Genomic DNA, 17,117 nt, shown 5'->3' on the forward strand with positions numbered 1-17,117 from the left:
GGGAGGGGAGTGACTGGGTGTGAGGGGGTGACTGGGTGTGAGGGGGTGATTGGGTGTGAGGGGGTGACTGGGTGTGAGGGGTGACTGGGGGGAGAGGGGGTGACTGGGCGAGTGGAGGTGATTGGGTGTGAGTGGTGAGGGGGTGACGGCATGGGGGGCCACTGGGGGGGGTGACGGGGGGGTGACTGGGTGTGAAGGTTGGGTCACAGTATGTGTGCAGTTTGGGTGACAGACAGTCTCATCTCTAGCACTGTCCTCTGTTGTCCCTCCCACAGAGCAAGTCATCATGGTGGGTCTTCTGTATCACAGCATGCATCAGTTCTACCAGCGGATTCGACCTTTGGATACCACGTAAGTGACTCTTCGGCCTTCCTGGATTTGGGAGTGATTCTCTTTGAAAAGCTCTTTATTACCTTGGATCTGCTGGTCATGCTGTGTCAGCCCCTGAGAGTTCTGGTCAAGGATCTCGATATCAGACGTGGGATCTCCGTAGATGCAGAGCCCATGGTTCCTGTTTCCTGGGAAAGCTGACGATAGTTGATTGGATGAATTGGCTGATGGCCGGAACTCTGAATCTGCTGTCATCGGTCTGACTCAGCTAGCGAGCTGCAGTCCAGATGGATTGCACATATTGTGACCGGCATCCAGCGTGGGTCTGGGTCCCAGCCCTGTGCTGTCCGATCTGGGGGGCGGGGGGGTGGTGAAGCTGGTGGAGGGAGGAAGAGATCCCCAGGGATGTGTCGTGTCAGCTGGAAGAACCTGGAGCAATTCCTGAACAAGGAGGGGGAAGGCTTTGGCCTTTGTCTCTTTCTCTGGGTGTCCAGGTTGCACTGAGGGTCCTTGGTTATCTCACACATTTCAGGTCAGGTATGGACTTCTGCGGTGTGCTGAGTGAGGGCTGTTCTGTCTAAGGAGCTATGCTTCCATTGGGAAATCTAACCAAGACTCCCTCTGCTCTCCTGGTTCCCAGGGAATGGAAGGGATGGTGCTGGGACTGGAGGGCTTGAGTTATCAGAGAGGTTGGACAGGTGGGAGGGATGGAGGCTGAGGCATGATCTCAACTCAAGTTGGCAAGATTATTCATAACTTATTGTACAAATACAACCCAATGAAACAGCGTTCTCCAGGTCTCAGTGCAAAACACAGACACACAACCAGACATAACCACATACAGACAAACAAAACACATGCAGGACAAGTGTTCATAAATACAAATAAATAAATATTGTTTCATGAATAGGAGAGTCCCAGATGGTTAGTGTCAGCAGTTCCTTTGGTCGTTCACCATTCTCACTACCCGAGGAAAGAAGCTGCTCCTCAGCCTGGTGGCTCTGATATCCCTGCATTTCTTCCCCGATGGGTCCAGCTGAAGGATGCTGTGTGTGGGGTGGAAGGGGTTCTCAGTGATTTTGTGTGCCCTCTTCAGACAATGATTCCGGTAGATCACATCGATGTGGGGAAGGGAGACTCCTGTGATCCCCTCTGCCACTCCTATGGTCCTGTGGATTGACTTCTGTTCCATTTCTCTGCAGCAACAGTACCCACACTGTAATGCAGTCGGCCAGGACGCTCTCGATAGAGCTCCTGTAGAAGGTTGACGTGATGGTGGCTGGTAGCCTTGCCCACTTCTGTCTTCTCAGGAAGTTCAGTCACTGTTGCAACTTCCTGACAAGTGAGGAGATGTTGAGTGTCCACAATAGGTCACTGGTTAAGTGGAGTCTGAGGAACTTGGTGCTCTCCACTCTCTCCACGATAGAGTTGTTGATGTGTAGTGCAGGGTGGTCGTTCCTGGTCCTCCTGAAGTCCACGATCATCTCTTTCATTTTGTCCACGTGGACACTCGGGATGTTACTCTCACACCACATCACGAGATTTTCTCCCTCTTCCCTGTAGAGCGACTCATCATTGTTGCTGATGAGGCCGATGGCCATTGTGTCATCTGGCTGGATCTGGCGATGCAGTCGTGGGTCAGTGGTGTGAATGTAGCTCTGTGGTCCACTAGTGCTCAACGCAACAGTGTTTAACTCTCTTAGATGTTTATAAAATCATGAGGGGCATGGATAAAGTGAATGCTAACAGTCTATTCCCCAAGGTAGATAATTCTAGAGCTCAAGGGCAAGGGTTTAAGGTGAGAGAGAGGGAGGGATTTTTTATGTACAGAGAGTGGTGGGAGTAAGGATTGTTCTGCCAGCTGAAGTGGTGAATGCGGGCTCATAGTTAAAATTTCAGAAGGATTTGGACAGGTACGTGATTGGGAAGGGCTCTGGACTGGGTGCAGGCCAGTGGGACGAGGCAGAAAAATAATTTGGCATAGACTAGAAGGGCCAAAGGGCCTGATTTCTGTTCTATGGGACCTTAGGGGCAACGTGTGCACTCAGAGGGTTATGTGTATCTGGAACAAGCTGCCAGAAAGATATGTAGAAGCCGGGAGAATCACAACATCCAGCAGTTCTTTGGACAGATTTATGGACCGGAAGGACTTGGAAGGACAAGGGCTAAGAGCTCAGATGAAGAGTTTTGGCTTGAAACATTACCTGTTCTCTCTCCAATTGATACTGCTTGGCCAGTGAGTTCCTCCGGAAGAGTGTGTCTGGCAGTGGAGAGGTTTCAAAGAGACCGGCAGGACTGAGGAGGGGTGGTGGTCTGGGGCAGGTGGTGTGAGAGGACAATTCGGCAGCAGCCTGACAATGGGGAGGGGAGCCAAAGAAGGAGCACATTCATCGAGCTGTTGAGAGCTCGATGGGCCGAAGGGCATCCAGCCGCTGTGGGACAAGTTGAGTAAAGGAGCCTCGCTCTGTGCAGGGCCCTCTGTACCACACAATAAAGCCATAAACCTGCTGGACAGCACCCAGGTCTCTGAGCACCTCTCAGTCCAGGGTCCGCTGATGGAAGGGCAGATGCGGGTTGTGATCTCACTCTGTGCTGGGTGTGAACACTGAGTGAGAGCAGTGCGGTTGCAGGCCCCACCCTAGGGATGTGCATCGTCAACACTGCTCGACTGAAAAAAGAGGTTCTGTGCCTCGGCCTTTGACCCATCGGTTGAACACTTGAGTAATGTTCCGTGCTAGGGCTGAACAGGAAGGCAGCACCTGAAACATCAGGAGAGCGGGAGGAGACGGGGTACCACACCTATGTTGAGCACGAGAGATTTCAGCCCCTCTTCGCCCGCCTGAAGGGGCTGCTCCTCAAGTTCTGGCTGCTCTTCAGCACCCCCTCCCCCTGCCCTCCTGATCTACAGTTGCCCGGTGTGGAGAGGAGGACTGGGCATCTGGTGGATCTCCTCATGGGGTTGCTGGAAATGGCCATCGACGGGTGGTCGAGAGTTTGGGCAAGCTGACTGCCTGCCCGTCTTTCAGGATTACGTCCGGGCCTGTGAGGTGTTAGAGTGGGAAAATGTGGTGTCCAAGGGGGAGGTTCAGGGGATGACAAAAATTGTGGTTTAATTGGATGTGTAATGGAGAGGGGGGGGGGGGGGGGTCGTGATTACCGCTTCTCACGGTTTTGTTGCCACATGTATGGTGGGTTTTATTTTGAGCTGTATCTCTCTGTGTGTTTGTAATGTGGTAGTTGAATAAAGTTTGTATGTTTATATATAAAAAAAGGGGACAGGAGAAGTTTGCAGGACGTTGCAATGCAGAAAAGCCCTGGAGATCCTCAGCAGGTCGCATAGCATCTACCATGGTCAACGGGATGTTGCGAACGTGTCGGCCCAGAGCCCTTCATCAAGGATTGGGGGGTGTGGCCTTTTTATTCAAGCCCCTGTCTGCTTAATGTGGGCAAGGAGGCAAGAAGGGGCAGAGAGAGGTGCACAGGCCCACGGGCAAGAGGTCCTAAGAGGGCAGAGAGAAAGAAGCTGAGAAGTGAGGTGGGTGGGGCGTAGCTCTCTAAATGGAGAGGGAAGTGGAGGGGGGGACAGAAGGATGGGGAAAGCGAGAGAGACAGGCAAGAAGCCCAAGGGAAACTGGAGAGGGGAAGATGTGCCTGGTGGTTGGATTGTATTGTAGGTGATGGAAATGAGGGATAAGGAGGCAAGTAGGTTGATAGGTGAGGACAAGGGAAATCCTGGCCTTGTTATGACCAGGGGCAGAGGGGAGCAGGGCAGATGTGCTGGGAAATGGAGGAGATGCCAGGAAGGGTAGTGGTGGAGGTGTAGCCATGTGGTTTGAAAAAGGACATGTCAGATGCTCTGGAATGGTAGTCTTGGGAGCAGATGTGACAGAAACAGAGGAACTGAGAGAATGGAATGGATCCTTACAGGGGACAGGGTGGGAGGAGGTGTAGTCGAGGGAGCTGGGAGAATCGGTGGGCCTTCCCCCTCCCCTCTTCCCCTCCCCTCTTCCCCCTCCCCTCCTGCCTTCCTCCCTCCCCCTCTTCTCCCACCCTCTCTTCTCCCTCCCCCTCTTCTCCCACCCTCTCTTCTCCCTCCCCCTCTTCTTCTCCCCTTCTCCCTCCACCTCTCTTCTCCCTCCCTCTCTCTTCTCTCTCCCCCTCTCTTCTCCCCCCCCCTTCTCCAAGAAGATTAGTTAGCCTTTGCTGTGTGCATCTGCAGCAAACATCTGGTTGGGTGTAAGTCTATGTTTGTAACCGTGAGTGAGCCAGGATTCTGCCTGATGGGGGTTGGACAGAGCCTATTGTGAAGGCTCACACATATTCTAGCCAGATGCGAAGCATTGCTTCCAGCAGGCCTGACACTGTGAACAACCCTTCAGGAATCCTTTATCTTGAGGTTGGATTTGAAGAACCAATGTTCCCAGCGACTCCTAGTTCCGAGTACTTGGTGCTGGGGGACCACACGAGAGCCCCCCTCACTCATCATTAGTGTGGTCCTCCAGTGCCAGGTACACCACCCAAGGAGCCACCCGCTCTCCCCCAGGGTCACCTGCTTTCTCCAGGGGCCAGGTGCCCTCCCCCATCCGGTCTGCCTCCTCTGCCAGAACCATGTGCTTCCCTGTGCCACCCAAACTCGATGAGCAGTCACGGTGCTTCAGTGGGAAACAGTTAACTGCTCCGGGAGAAAAAGTTTAGCTTTTGCTCTTCTGTCACTTTTTTTTTGTCTGCTGGCACTGGCCCTCTATGCGGACCCTCCCTCCCTGCACCCCCCTCCCACCCCGTGCGGACCTTGCCTGCTCTGTTGATCACTCTCCTTGTCGGACTAAAGTTGGATGTGAACAGGGAGAGATTTCATGTCTCTGACCCCAGCAGAGATCAGGACTCGACACATCCCATAACCACCGCTCCCTCAACCCCCACCAAGTCAGAGCTCCCTCACCCCCCATCAGAGCTCCCTCACCCCCATCAGAGCTCCCTCGCCTCCCAGTCAGAGCTCCCTCGCAGAGCTCCCTCACCCCCCAGTCAGAGCTCCCTCGTCGAAGCTCCCTTGACTCCCCAGTCAGAGCTCCCTCGCCCCCCAGTTGGAGCTCCCTCACCCTCCCCCTGTCAGAGCTCCCTCACCCTCCCCCAGTCGGAGCTCCCTCACTCTCTCCCAGTCGGAGCTCCCTCACCCTCCCCCAGTCGGAGCTCCCTCACCCTCCCCCAGTCGGAGCTCCCTCACCCTCCCCCAGTCAGAGCTCCCTCACCCCCAGTCGGAGCTCCCTCACCCTCCCCCAGTCGGAGCTCCCTCACCCTCCCCCAGTCGGAGCTCCCTCACCCTCCCCCAGTCAGAGCTCCCTCACCCTGCCCCACAGAGCTCCCTCACCCTCCCCCAGTCAGAGCTCCCTCACCCTCACCCAGTTTCAGCTCCCTCACCCTCACCCAGTCGCAGCTCCCTCACCCTCCCCCAGTTGGAGCTCCCTTACCCTCCCTCAGTCGGAGCTCCCTCACCCTCCCCCAGTTGGAGCTCCCTCACCCTCCCCCAGTCAGAGCTCCCTCACCCTCCCCCAGTCAGAGCTCCCTCACCCTCCCCCAGTCAGAGCTCCCTCACCCTCCCCCAGTCAGAGCTCCCTCACCCTCCCCCAGTCAGAGCTCCCTCACCCCCCCCTTCCCCATTTGGAGCTCCCTCACCCACCCTTCCCCAGTCAGAGCTCCCTCAACCCCTCCACAGTCCAGGTTCCCTCAACATCCCCAGTCCGGGTTCCCTCACCCACCTAGTCCAAGATCTGGTCTGTGGGAGATGGTTGTGTCAGGATCCTAGGGAATCAGGGTCTTAGGGGGATGAGCGTCTGAGGGTCTTGGGGAGGGATTGCAGTAGCAGTAGGTCCAGGAGATAGAAGGTTCTCTGAGGGACTGGAATGGGGTAAAGGTTCTGGATTTTAAGTGGGTCCGTTCAGGAGGAGGGGTGTCCCTTGAGAGAGTCGGTGCCAGGGACTGGAGTTCCCAGACTGGGGGGAGTGGGTCTGGTTTGGAGGAGAGAGTCTGGTTTGGAGGAGACCCGAGTGGGAGTGGGTCCTGTGGGTAGGAATGTGTCCTGAGGGTGAGGGAGTGGGTCCTATGGACAATGCATCTGGGGACAATGGATCCGTGGATGGGAGTGGTCACAGGAGTGATGGGTCCAGGAAGAGGAGGGAGCAGTAGAGTCCAGTTGGGAGAGGACCCTGGGTAGGAGGTGGTCCCAGAAGGGGGGAAAGAGAAGAATATGTTCGAGGGAGGGGAGGATCCAGTGGGAGAGTGGGTCCTGATGTGGGAGGGCCCAGAGGATGAGGGGTGAACAGTCCTGGTGTCTCTGCTCCCAGGTGATTGCACTTAACCCTGGGGTCTACTCTCCTGGGGTCCTGTGGGGTCCAGGCCCCCCACCATGCTCACCACTGACCCCCACCTCTTTGAGGGACTGTTGGTACTCTGGACAGATCTGATGGTCAGTCTGGGTGAGGGGAACGGAACTGGACGGCTGTGCCCCTAGTGATTCTGTTATATTTCCATTCTGAATAGAGGTTACTTCAGTTTTTGTAATTGTTTCAATTCCTCTTAATCACTTTCTAACAGGTTTTATTGCACTTCATTTTTAAAAAAAGTGAAAGAATTTTAGCTTCAGAGATTTCCATAAACATTGATGGCTTTGACTGTTGGCTAAGTGGTGGCTGCGAGACGTTTCAAGCAGGTCATGCCAACCCCAATGGTTGCGAATGGGATGGCTTCGGGTGGCAGTAGCCCACGATGATAAATTTTGGCCCATTGCCTCTGTCTCCGAGAGTGCTGACTGCCTCGGTCAGGGTTTCTGTCACCGGGCCCTTTGTTTGCGACAGCCTGATGATTTTTAAAAAATCTGTTCTTCAGCAGTGAACCCAGGGTTTGGTTTGTTTTATGTGTGTTAAGCATGCGTTCCCAGAGCTGTGTCCCCGGGGAGGGGACTGGCTGTTTCTAATGGGTAGAGCTTTATATAATTAGCTGCCCTTGCGGTTTCTGTGGAATGTTTCCCATATCTGTAGAATTGTTTCCCTCTGGAATTCTGTGTGATTGAAGTGGCAACCCTGGGGGATGTTCATTGACTTTGATAAATGGACAATTGCATTGCTCTGTTTAATAGATAGACTTCCGTGGAGGTTCCGTTCCTGGAATTACTCCCGAAACCAGCTCTCCTGTGGGATTGTGTTCTGTTTCCTCTCTCCTTAAAACCGAAACAGTGGGGAGTGGGGATGGGGCAGTTTTCATTTCAGGGAGAGGGAATCAAGCAGCACTTGGAGGAAACTTGGAGCAGAAATTTATATTTCAGGTAGACATCTGGAGGGCAGTGGCATACATTTGGAGAGGGATTGAGACCCCCCCCCAGAGCATTCAAGTCAAGTTTATTGTCATCTGATTGTACAACTACAACCTGACGAAACAGCGTTCCCTGGTCCTCGGTGTACAACACGCAGACACAACACACATACAGACGGACAATATATATTATGGACTGGTATTAGACCATCAGATAGAGGAGCAGAAATAGGCTATTCAGCCCATCGAGATTGATCTACCATATAAACCGAATCGTGAAACCCCCCAAAAAAATCTCTCAAAAAATGAGGGTTGACTTATATGCCGGATATACTTTTGAGACCTTAAATTCAGCTCAAAATTCAATCCAATCTGGTTGACCCTTGAGAAACCAAAAAAAACCTGACTGTGACAGATTTTCATTCAGATTTTTATTGAAAACAACACAATTACCACCCTTCAAAAACGCTATCATTATCTGAAAACAACAACACATTTAGAACCCTTCAAAATCACTCTTGCTATCATTGTCTGAAGCAGTCATCATATGAGTCCTAGTCTATATCTGATGAGGTGGTTTCAGCTTCATCGTCAGTGTCCCAATATAAATCATCTTCCATGCCATCAATTGCACAAGAGAGACCACAATTTTTAAATCATTTGAATCACCGTCTCTACTTTAATTTTGTCCCATGCCTTCAGCATGAAGTTACGCAGCATATCAAGTGATACAGCATGCATTGCCCCACCTTTTGTAAATGACTTTTCTGCACTCGACATCCATGTATTCCATTCCTCATGCACATGGTCTTTGAATGGCTGTTTCAAGTTTAGACCTCAAACCACCCAGGATAACCAGCATGTGAGTATTATGTAGTGCAAACCTACTTTTAGTGTTCTTGGTTAAGTGGCTATGTAGCATATCCCAGACCAGCAAACTCCATTCTTTGCATTAACTGCCTGTTCCACATTGTCTATCCATAGTTTTACACTATTCTCATCCATCTATCCTTTTTCATGAAAAAATACAAAAATACTTGCAGGGAATATAATTTTTGGTTTAACTTTGTATTTGAAGATTACCATGGTTCTTAACTTTGTCCCGTTGGCCATGAACGATAACACCACAGTAAACCTGGTCCTTTCATGGCCTGAGCTTCTGGTTTGCACAGTTTTAACCCTTTTCCATTCCCCTGTTTTGTTGCCTATCATGTCAAAATTCATGAGGGTTTTGTCCAGGTTTCTGACCTTTGGCCATGCACACTGGTGTTTCTGCCGGTTCTGTATAATAAACTGGTAAAAACTTACAGCTTTATGATCAAGATCTTTTGGTAGTTTCTGTGCAATTTTTTAGTGTAATACCAGATTTTTCCTGTTCATGAAACAATTGCACCAGCCTATTGTAGCCTCAAAATCATCACTGAGATCTGGGTGCAACTTGGCCCATTGCAGTGCAAATGTTATTTTATTTCAGGTTGACTATGTAGGAGTCTTGCCTCTGTTCACGTACCCATTCTGCAACATGATTTTTCAACTCTGGCCAATGAGTGATTCCTTTTCTCAAACAAGATTGCCTTTTCCTCCAATCTCATACCAACTTCTCAAGCACATCCGATTTTCTTGCAGCAGTGCAGTTGTTGGTTTTTTTGATAATTTCTATCACTTTTAACTTAAAATTCGCTTCATATTTTTGTCATTTGCTGCGATGTGTCACTGGACCCTCCATGAGAGCAATCACCTCCAGCCAACACCCAGCAGATCAATCAGCGCGGTCTATGGGAGTCAACGTATACGCCAGTCAATGGTCCATCTCAGGCATCGTGAGCTTTGAGGGTCAACTTATATTGTGGTGAATGGGGCATCCCAGGCAGCCAGAAAATTGGGGTGGACTTGTATGCTGGATATACCATAAAACCCTTAAAATGAAGCTGAAAAAGTGAAATATAAGGTATTTTCCACAGCCCCACTGCCCAGCTGTCTCCCCATAACCTTGGATGCCCTGGCTAAACAAGGACTTAAATACACCCAATGACTTGGCCTCCACAACCAACCATGGCAACAAATTCCATTGATTCACCCCCCCTCTGGCTGAAGAACTTCCTCCTTATCTCTGTTCTAAAGTGGACGCCCTTCAATCCTGAAGTTGTGCCCTCTTGTCTGAGACTTCCCCACCATGGGAAACAACCTTTCTACATCTACTCTGTCCACACATATCAACATCCAAAATGTTTCAATGAGACTCCCCCCCACCTCATTCGCTTAAATTCTAATGAATTCAGACCAAGAGCCGTCAAACACTCCTCATATGACAACCCTTTCATTCCCACAATCATCCTTGTGAACCTCCTTTGAACCCTCTCTGACATCAGCTCATCCTTTCTTAAACGAGGAGGCCAAAATTGCTCACAATGCTCCAAGTGAGGTCTCATCAGTGCCCCATAAACCCTCAACATCACACACCTACTCTTACATTCTATTCCTCTCAAAACGAATCCCACTGCTGCATTTGCCTTCTTCACCACCGACTCAACCTGCAAGCTTAGCTTCAGATTGGTACAAGGACTCCCAGGTCCCTTTTGCAGCTGGGTATTTTCAGTTTTCTCCCCACTTAGAAAATAGTCTGCTCTTTTGCATATATACACAAATATTTGTCTGTGTGTGTAAATATATATATAATATGTTTTATTTAAAAATATATAATAGAGATAAATAAATATTGTTTGGTAAATATGAGAATCTTGGAAAGTTAGTGCGAGCAGTTTGTACACATCGTTCAAAACGGCAGACTTGGCAGTGAGAGACGCTGTCTCAGAACTCCAGACTGGGAATCATGATCCGCTCCCAGCTGGGGAATTAAAGTTGAGTACATCTGGAAATGAACGTCGTCTCAGTAACAGAGCCATGAAACCTGGGATTGGAGGGCAGGAAATGTGAATGGAACCGGTCTGGCCACCTTGTCACAGATGCCCTCAGGGTGTGATGGGGTCAGATAGCACCTGTGGAGAGAAAATCGGAAAGGCTGAGATGGCTTTAGAGCTGCTGCCCTCTCCCTGATCTGATCAATACCTCCATCAGGTGTCTGCAGGAGCGTATGGAGGAGGCAAGTTTGACAGATCATCTGGCTCAGATCACAGTAGTAACAGCCCTGCACCCCCCTGCTGTGAGGACAGTAAAACCTGGCCCTTCGCCTGCAATGTCCTGGTCCCATCAGGGATCAGTTCTTCTTTGTGCATTTGGATAATGTCCTCTCAATGTACCTTCTCCCTGTCAGAATCAGCGAAGCAGCCCTCCACCAAGACCAGCAGATCGTGGTGGCCAGCCCCATCATCTCGTTGAAGATCGAGCCCCCGCCGTCGCTGTCCCACAACCTGTCGGGATCTCCAGTCACCACCATCAGCCTGACACACATCCTGGTAAGGGCCTGGGCTGCGGAGGGAGGTGGTGGTGGGTGGGGGTTCAAGGGGAGCTGTCTCCTCTCCGGGAGCGTACTTCGTTATCGTCCTCAGGCAGCGCATTGTGCAGCATGGTCATGGAAACGTTTGTGTTCTTGCAGTGGTGAGATTGGGTGACATGCCAGCGCATGTAGCTGAGCCCCTCCTGATGGCTGTAACTTTGAGGGAGGGGAGGTCAGCAAGTACGGGTTGGGGGGGGACACGCTTGACTGACTCCCTGTAGGACGAGATTACCAGTCCTCACTCTTCACCTCTGGATGTCCCAAAACAGCATCCCTGCCAGCTGTGTGGATCTGGGGAATTAACCTGAGAAATTACATAGGGGATGAAAGCAAATCCTTGAGGATAATGAAGGAGGAGTAATTCAGGGGAGGGGTCGTGGGGGGGGGGGGATGGATGGGGAGAACACACATTGTTGGGGCCGATGATCAGTGCTAGAAATGGAAGAGGCAGCTATCCTTTCTCAGCTCGATAACTGGGACAGCAGAGGAACCTGGATTACGTGCCAAGTGTGTTCTCAACTTCTGTACGGTACCACCACGGGGTGTGAGATCTGTAAGGTACCACCGCGGGGTGTGAGATCTGTACGGTTCCACTGCGGGGTATGGGATCTGTATGGTTCCACCACGGGGTACGGGATCTGTACGGTTCCTCCACGGGGTATAGGTTCTGTATGGTACCACCGTGGGGTGTGGGTTCTGTACGGTTCCACCACGGGGTACGGGATCTGTTCAATGTGGATGTGACAAACCATCATCCTTCCCTTTCGTGAGAGAGAGTACTGCATGTGCCAAAGCTTTGAAGCTTCCCTCCTGATATTACCCGTGATGTGTGGGATTTCACTCCCCAGTGCTGGTCTCAGACGGACCTGCATCGGTCCCACCGGACGCAGACCTCAGTCCTGTGTTTGGACACAGACCAGCCAGAGCCTTCAGCTTGTCATTTTGCACTTTCTTAGTTTTAATTTAACGATACAGCACGGTTGAAGGCCCTTCAGCCCATTAAATCCATGCTGCCCAATTAAACAGCTAATCCCATCTGTCATTCCGTCCTTGGAATGTGGGAGGAAATTGGAGCACCCGGTGGAAACCCACGCAGTCACTGGGTGAAATTGCAAACTCCTTACTGACAATGGCAGATTCGAGCCTGGGTCGGCCACCCAATTCATCCTCCAATCCAATGATGTCCTGTCCTAATCCTCTCCGGCCTTTACTGCCAACTGTTTCTCCCCCTATTCCTGTTAATTCCACCCTGCACCTACACCCCAGGGGCTGTTGACAGAAACCCTTGCGCCCACCAAGCTGCCTGCTTCGCATGCTGGGCTTTGCACCAAACTGAAATGTGCTGTCCCTTCTTTGACTGAACATATAAACTTTAATTAAAACAACAAGACACAAAACCACAGAGCTACAACTAAAATCCACCATTAACGTGGCCAAAGGTCGTGAGAAGCAGTAATTCCAACCACCTCGCCGTTACATAGCAACTCTCATCAAATTAAAATACCGTCGACCATACCCGCCATCCCCTGGGGGGGGGGGGGTAGGGTGACCATTCCTGGAGTTTCCCCACTGACCCCCTCAGATACCCCATGCTCCGGTCCAACAGCGCTCAGGCATAACCCCCAAAAGACGGGCAGGCAGTTGCCCCACAGCCTCGACTTGACTGCCCGTCGTCCCAACCTGTGAACATCCAGCTTGGCCAGGACCAACAGCAACCCCACAAGGTGATCCTCCGAATGCCTGACCCCACCACACCGGATGGCCGTAGATCAGGAACACAGTGGGGGAGGGCTGAAGTGCAGCCAGAACTTGAGGAGCAGCCCCTTCAGGTTGGCAAAGAGGGGTTGCAACCTCGCGCACGTCTCCTCCCGGCTGCAGAAGGGACAGGCGGCTGGGGTGTCAGAGGACCGACTCAGGCACCACTCGGTGCAGCACTCTCCACCGCAGGTCCCCAATGGAAAGGGGGGGGGGGGAACTCTTGCATACAGAAAATACCGCTGGGGGGAGGCACCCCCCCCCCCTCATCACCGTGTGGTGAAACGGACCGCCACGGCGTTTCCAGAACTGACGAGGGCAGGGAAGTGGTGCTGCTCCTTCTTATACAAAGTGCCCAGCCTGGGCACTGACACCTTCGAGGAGCGCTGCAGAGTGAAGCCTCTGAGTCCTCCCCCGCTCAACCCTTGGAGAATTCACTGTTAGCATGAAGCAGGGATTGAACACTTTCAAAGCCAAGAGGTTCTGATTTAATTAACCTGTGCTGTCAAGCACAGCTCGAGGAAATATTACAGCTGCTTGCGTGAAGGATTTTTTTGCCTTGGTGAGAAATTTATAAATGTAACCAGAGCAGACACGAGGCTGTGAGGGTATGCATCTGTGAGCTGGGCTGGAAGTGTTGGTGCATTTTAATATGGTGCAGCTTGTGGCTAACGAGGGGCTCATTTACAGGGAGAGTGCAGGCTTGACATCTCTCTGATGATCTCATGAAACTCTGAACAATTGGCAGCAAGTTGATCACATTGCGAGTAATCCACAGGCAGCTTTGGGGTCTGGGTGAAGCAAAGTTGTCAGCCCATGGCTAACTTTCCAAGGCTGGAAGTGAGCACAGTCTGCAGGGCTTGAGACTCCGGGCAGTATCATTATCAGAAGGGCTAGGGCCAGGTCTGCTCCCACCCTGCCATGGTGAGTCGCGGTCTGCCAATGTGTCGCAGTGAACATTGGTACAGCTCGACAGGGAGTCTGAGAGGTGAGTCTGCACCAAAGGCCCAGGGCGGTGGGAGAGGGGGAGGTGATTTCAAGAGGTCAGGTCCAGGTAGCCACGAGGTTCCAGAATGTTCAATGGGGCCCACATGGAGTAATACAGGGAGGAGGTAGGGGGCCAGAGGTGTTTACAGTAACATGGAGGGGTGTCAAGAGTGGAAGAGGTTACAGAGACAGGGATTGGTGTAGAGGACCGGATGAGGTTCAGAGACAGGGAGGGGTGCAGGGGACTGGAGGGGGATGACAAAGAGAGGGGTGCAAGGGGACTGGAGAGGGTTAGACAGGAAGGGGTGTAGGGGACCGGAGGGGGTGAGAGAGACAGGGAGGGGTGTAGGGGACTGGAGGGCGTTACAGAGAAAGGGAGAGGTGAAGGGGACTGGAGGGAGTTACAGAGACAGGGAGGGGTGCCAGTGAGTGGAGGAGTTACAGAGACAGGGAAGGGTGTGAAGGACGAGAGGGAGTGACAGAGTTCAGGAGCGAGGTGGATGTCCCATTTGGCTGTGAGATCGGTGAGAGGCTTGAACTGTTGTGGGGTCACTGGCCATTAATACTGCACAACTTTGGGTGTTGGGAGCAGATCGTACAGCAAGGCCAGTCCTGCTCTGCCGGGAGTGTATGGCAACATTGCTCAAGCAGTTCAGGCATGTCACAGGTGGTCACATCAGCACTGCCCAGTCTGGAGGGAGGGGTGCACAGATGTAGTCAGGAAGGGGTTACCATTCAGCTGGGGAATGCACAGGAGACTGCAGAGTTTATTAAGTTCTTCTTTTGTATGGGTTGTGTTTCTAAAATTACTTCAGTGTGTTGGTCGTTAGAATGTGAAATCGTGGCGGTGACTACAGAACATTGCTGGGGCGTTGCTGAAGTGCTGAGAGTTCTGTTCATTCGCAGGGCTGTGTGTGGTGGGCCTGGGCAAATAGCATTTCGTTCAGCGACAAAACAAGACCAGTAATGATAGCCCACAGGCCAGTCATTTCTCTGAGAAAGCAGAAGGAGGGGGTGTGCTGTGTAATATCAAGTGGGTGGTTGGTGGGGGTTCTTTAGCTGCTCACACATTCCCACCATGTGCTGAGGCATTCCCAATGTACTTTTCCAGCCCAGTTCTCATCTGGGGTTTACTGCTGGCTGTGAAAGGGGAGAGAACACTGTAACACCCCACCATGAGATTGGACTCACTGTAACACTACATCCTACACTGTCACTCACTGTAACACTGTACCCTGATATTGGACGCACTGTAACACTACATCCTACATTGTCACTCACTGTAACACTGTACCTACACCCTGTGACTTACTGTAACACCCCACCCTGAAATTGGTCTCACTGTAACACCCCACCCTGATATTGGACTCACTGTAACACCCCACCCTGATATTGGACTCACTGTAACACCCCACCCTGATATTGGACTCACTGTAACACCCCACCCTGATATTGGACTCACTGTAACACCCCACCCTGATATTGGACTCACTGTAAGACCCCACCCTGATATTGGACTCACTGTAAGACCCCACCCTGATATTGGACTCACTGTAACACCCCATCCTGATATTGGACTCACTGTAACACCCCACCCTGATATTGGACTCACTGTAACAGCCCACCCTGATATTGGACTCACTGTAACAGCCCACCCTGATATTGGACACTGTAACACCCCACCCTGATATTGGACACTGCAACAGCCCACCCTGATATTGGACTCACTGTAACACCCCACCCTGCACTCTGTGACTCATTGTAACATCCCACCTTGCTCTCTGTGATTCCCTGTAACACCCCACCCTGCACTCTGTGACTCACTAGGTGCTTTTAAACTGCAGCACCTGGGTAGCCCTCCTGGGACCCAGTTGCAATTAGTGGGGTAAAGATGCCTCCAGCACCTTTTAAGCTGAGGGGGGATTGACCCAATAAATCACCAACCCGGTGATTTAAAGGGGATCCCGCCCCACAATGATGTGGTATGTGGCGCGTCACGCAAACTCGTCTCCCTGGTTTTCCCCTATCAGCTGTCAGTCTACCCCCTCTCTCACCCCCGGGGCAGCCGCCCCATCTCCTGTTGATCTTGGCACCTACCCCACTCCCTGAGACATCAACCTCACTTCTCCCCCCGATTGTGGCCCCCTGTCTATTACCCCCCACCTCCATCAGCAGAAATTGCCCGGCACCCCTTTACAGTCAGAGAAAAAGACACCTCACCCCCCCCCCCCCACGAATGACTGCGTGCCCGTGGTTTCGCCTCCAGCGCTCCCGCAGCCTCCTCAGTCCAAATCAGAGCGCCTCTCGCATCCCGGTTCCGATCCCTGCTCCCCTTCAGCCGGTCTCCAGCAGACCAGAGTTTGCGTGGGATCCTCGCCCCGGGCCGCCAGCGTGTTCCTCAGCTGGCCGGCCGCCGTGGATCGTTTCCTTTCCTTCTTCTCCTTCTTAAATAGGTGGTTTGCCGGTGCCCTGCACCAGTCCCCTGCGTCTCTCGAGTCCGCCACGCCTCCTGGTCGCTGCTCATCATAGGCGCCGCCACCCGGGGCCCAGATCCCGTGGTCGCGGGAACCGCTGCCGGCTCCTTTGATGAGCCATTTCAACCCATCCGGAGCCGAGGTTTGTCGAGTCAGGCGATTGGACCCTGAGGGGGAGTGCGGTGTTTCTGCTCCCTGCTCCCCGTGGGTCCACACAGGAGGTCTGCAGTGTCGTCGTTTTTTTAAAAAATCAGGTTCTGAGGGGGAGGAAGTTTAAGGGAGTTGCGTGGGGAAGGGAGTGGTGGGTGCCCGGAATGGGCAGCCTTGGCTGGTTGTGGAAACAGATACATTAGTGGTGTTTAAGAGACATTAGTCCCTTTCACACTTGCATCCCAGTAAATCGGTCATGCAGTATCCCAGGGGGAGGAATGGGGGTTTGGCCTTTCACACTTGCAAGGGTTTATCCCGGCGTTTGGTCTGTTCTACCTTTCATCGGAAGTGCCTGCAACGTTGCTGCCTGTTTCACACTTGCCTGAGCTGCAGATGCCGGGGATTGTTCTGGGGGGTCGAGGCCGGCAACCCCCAGCATGAGATGACGTCTTCTGAGGCCGGCGTTGAACAGATTTTGCTTTCACACTTGCCACTTTAAAGCCCGATTGGCGTTGTATTTGCTGGGATCACTGGCAAGTGTGAGAGGGGCTTTTGAGACGGATACACGACGGGGGTGGAGGGATATCGATCAGGTGGAAGCTGCAGAGTTTCAGCTCGAAGGGTCGGGGGGGGGGTCGTCGGGGGGGGGGAGTTGCCTGTCTCCA

General features: G+C 52.3%; 1 protein-coding gene across 1 annotated transcript in view; it reads left to right on the forward strand.

Moving 5' to 3' along the window:
• LOC138761434 (adhesion G-protein coupled receptor D1-like) overlaps positions 1-17,117 on the forward strand; it is a 98,976-nt gene that overhangs the window by 15,399 nt on the left and 66,460 nt on the right. The window contains exons 7-8 of the mRNA XM_069933568.1: positions 276-351; positions 10,904-11,045. Coding sequence (XP_069789669.1) covers positions 276-351; positions 10,904-11,045 — 218 coding nt within the window. The remainder of the gene's footprint in view (positions 1-275; positions 352-10,903; positions 11,046-17,117) is intronic.

The sequence above is a fragment of the Narcine bancroftii genome, chromosome 4 (assembly GCF_036971445.1).
Source record: "Narcine bancroftii isolate sNarBan1 chromosome 4, sNarBan1.hap1, whole genome shotgun sequence".
Classification (NCBI taxonomy): Eukaryota; Metazoa; Chordata; class Chondrichthyes; order Torpediniformes; family Narcinidae; genus Narcine; species Narcine bancroftii.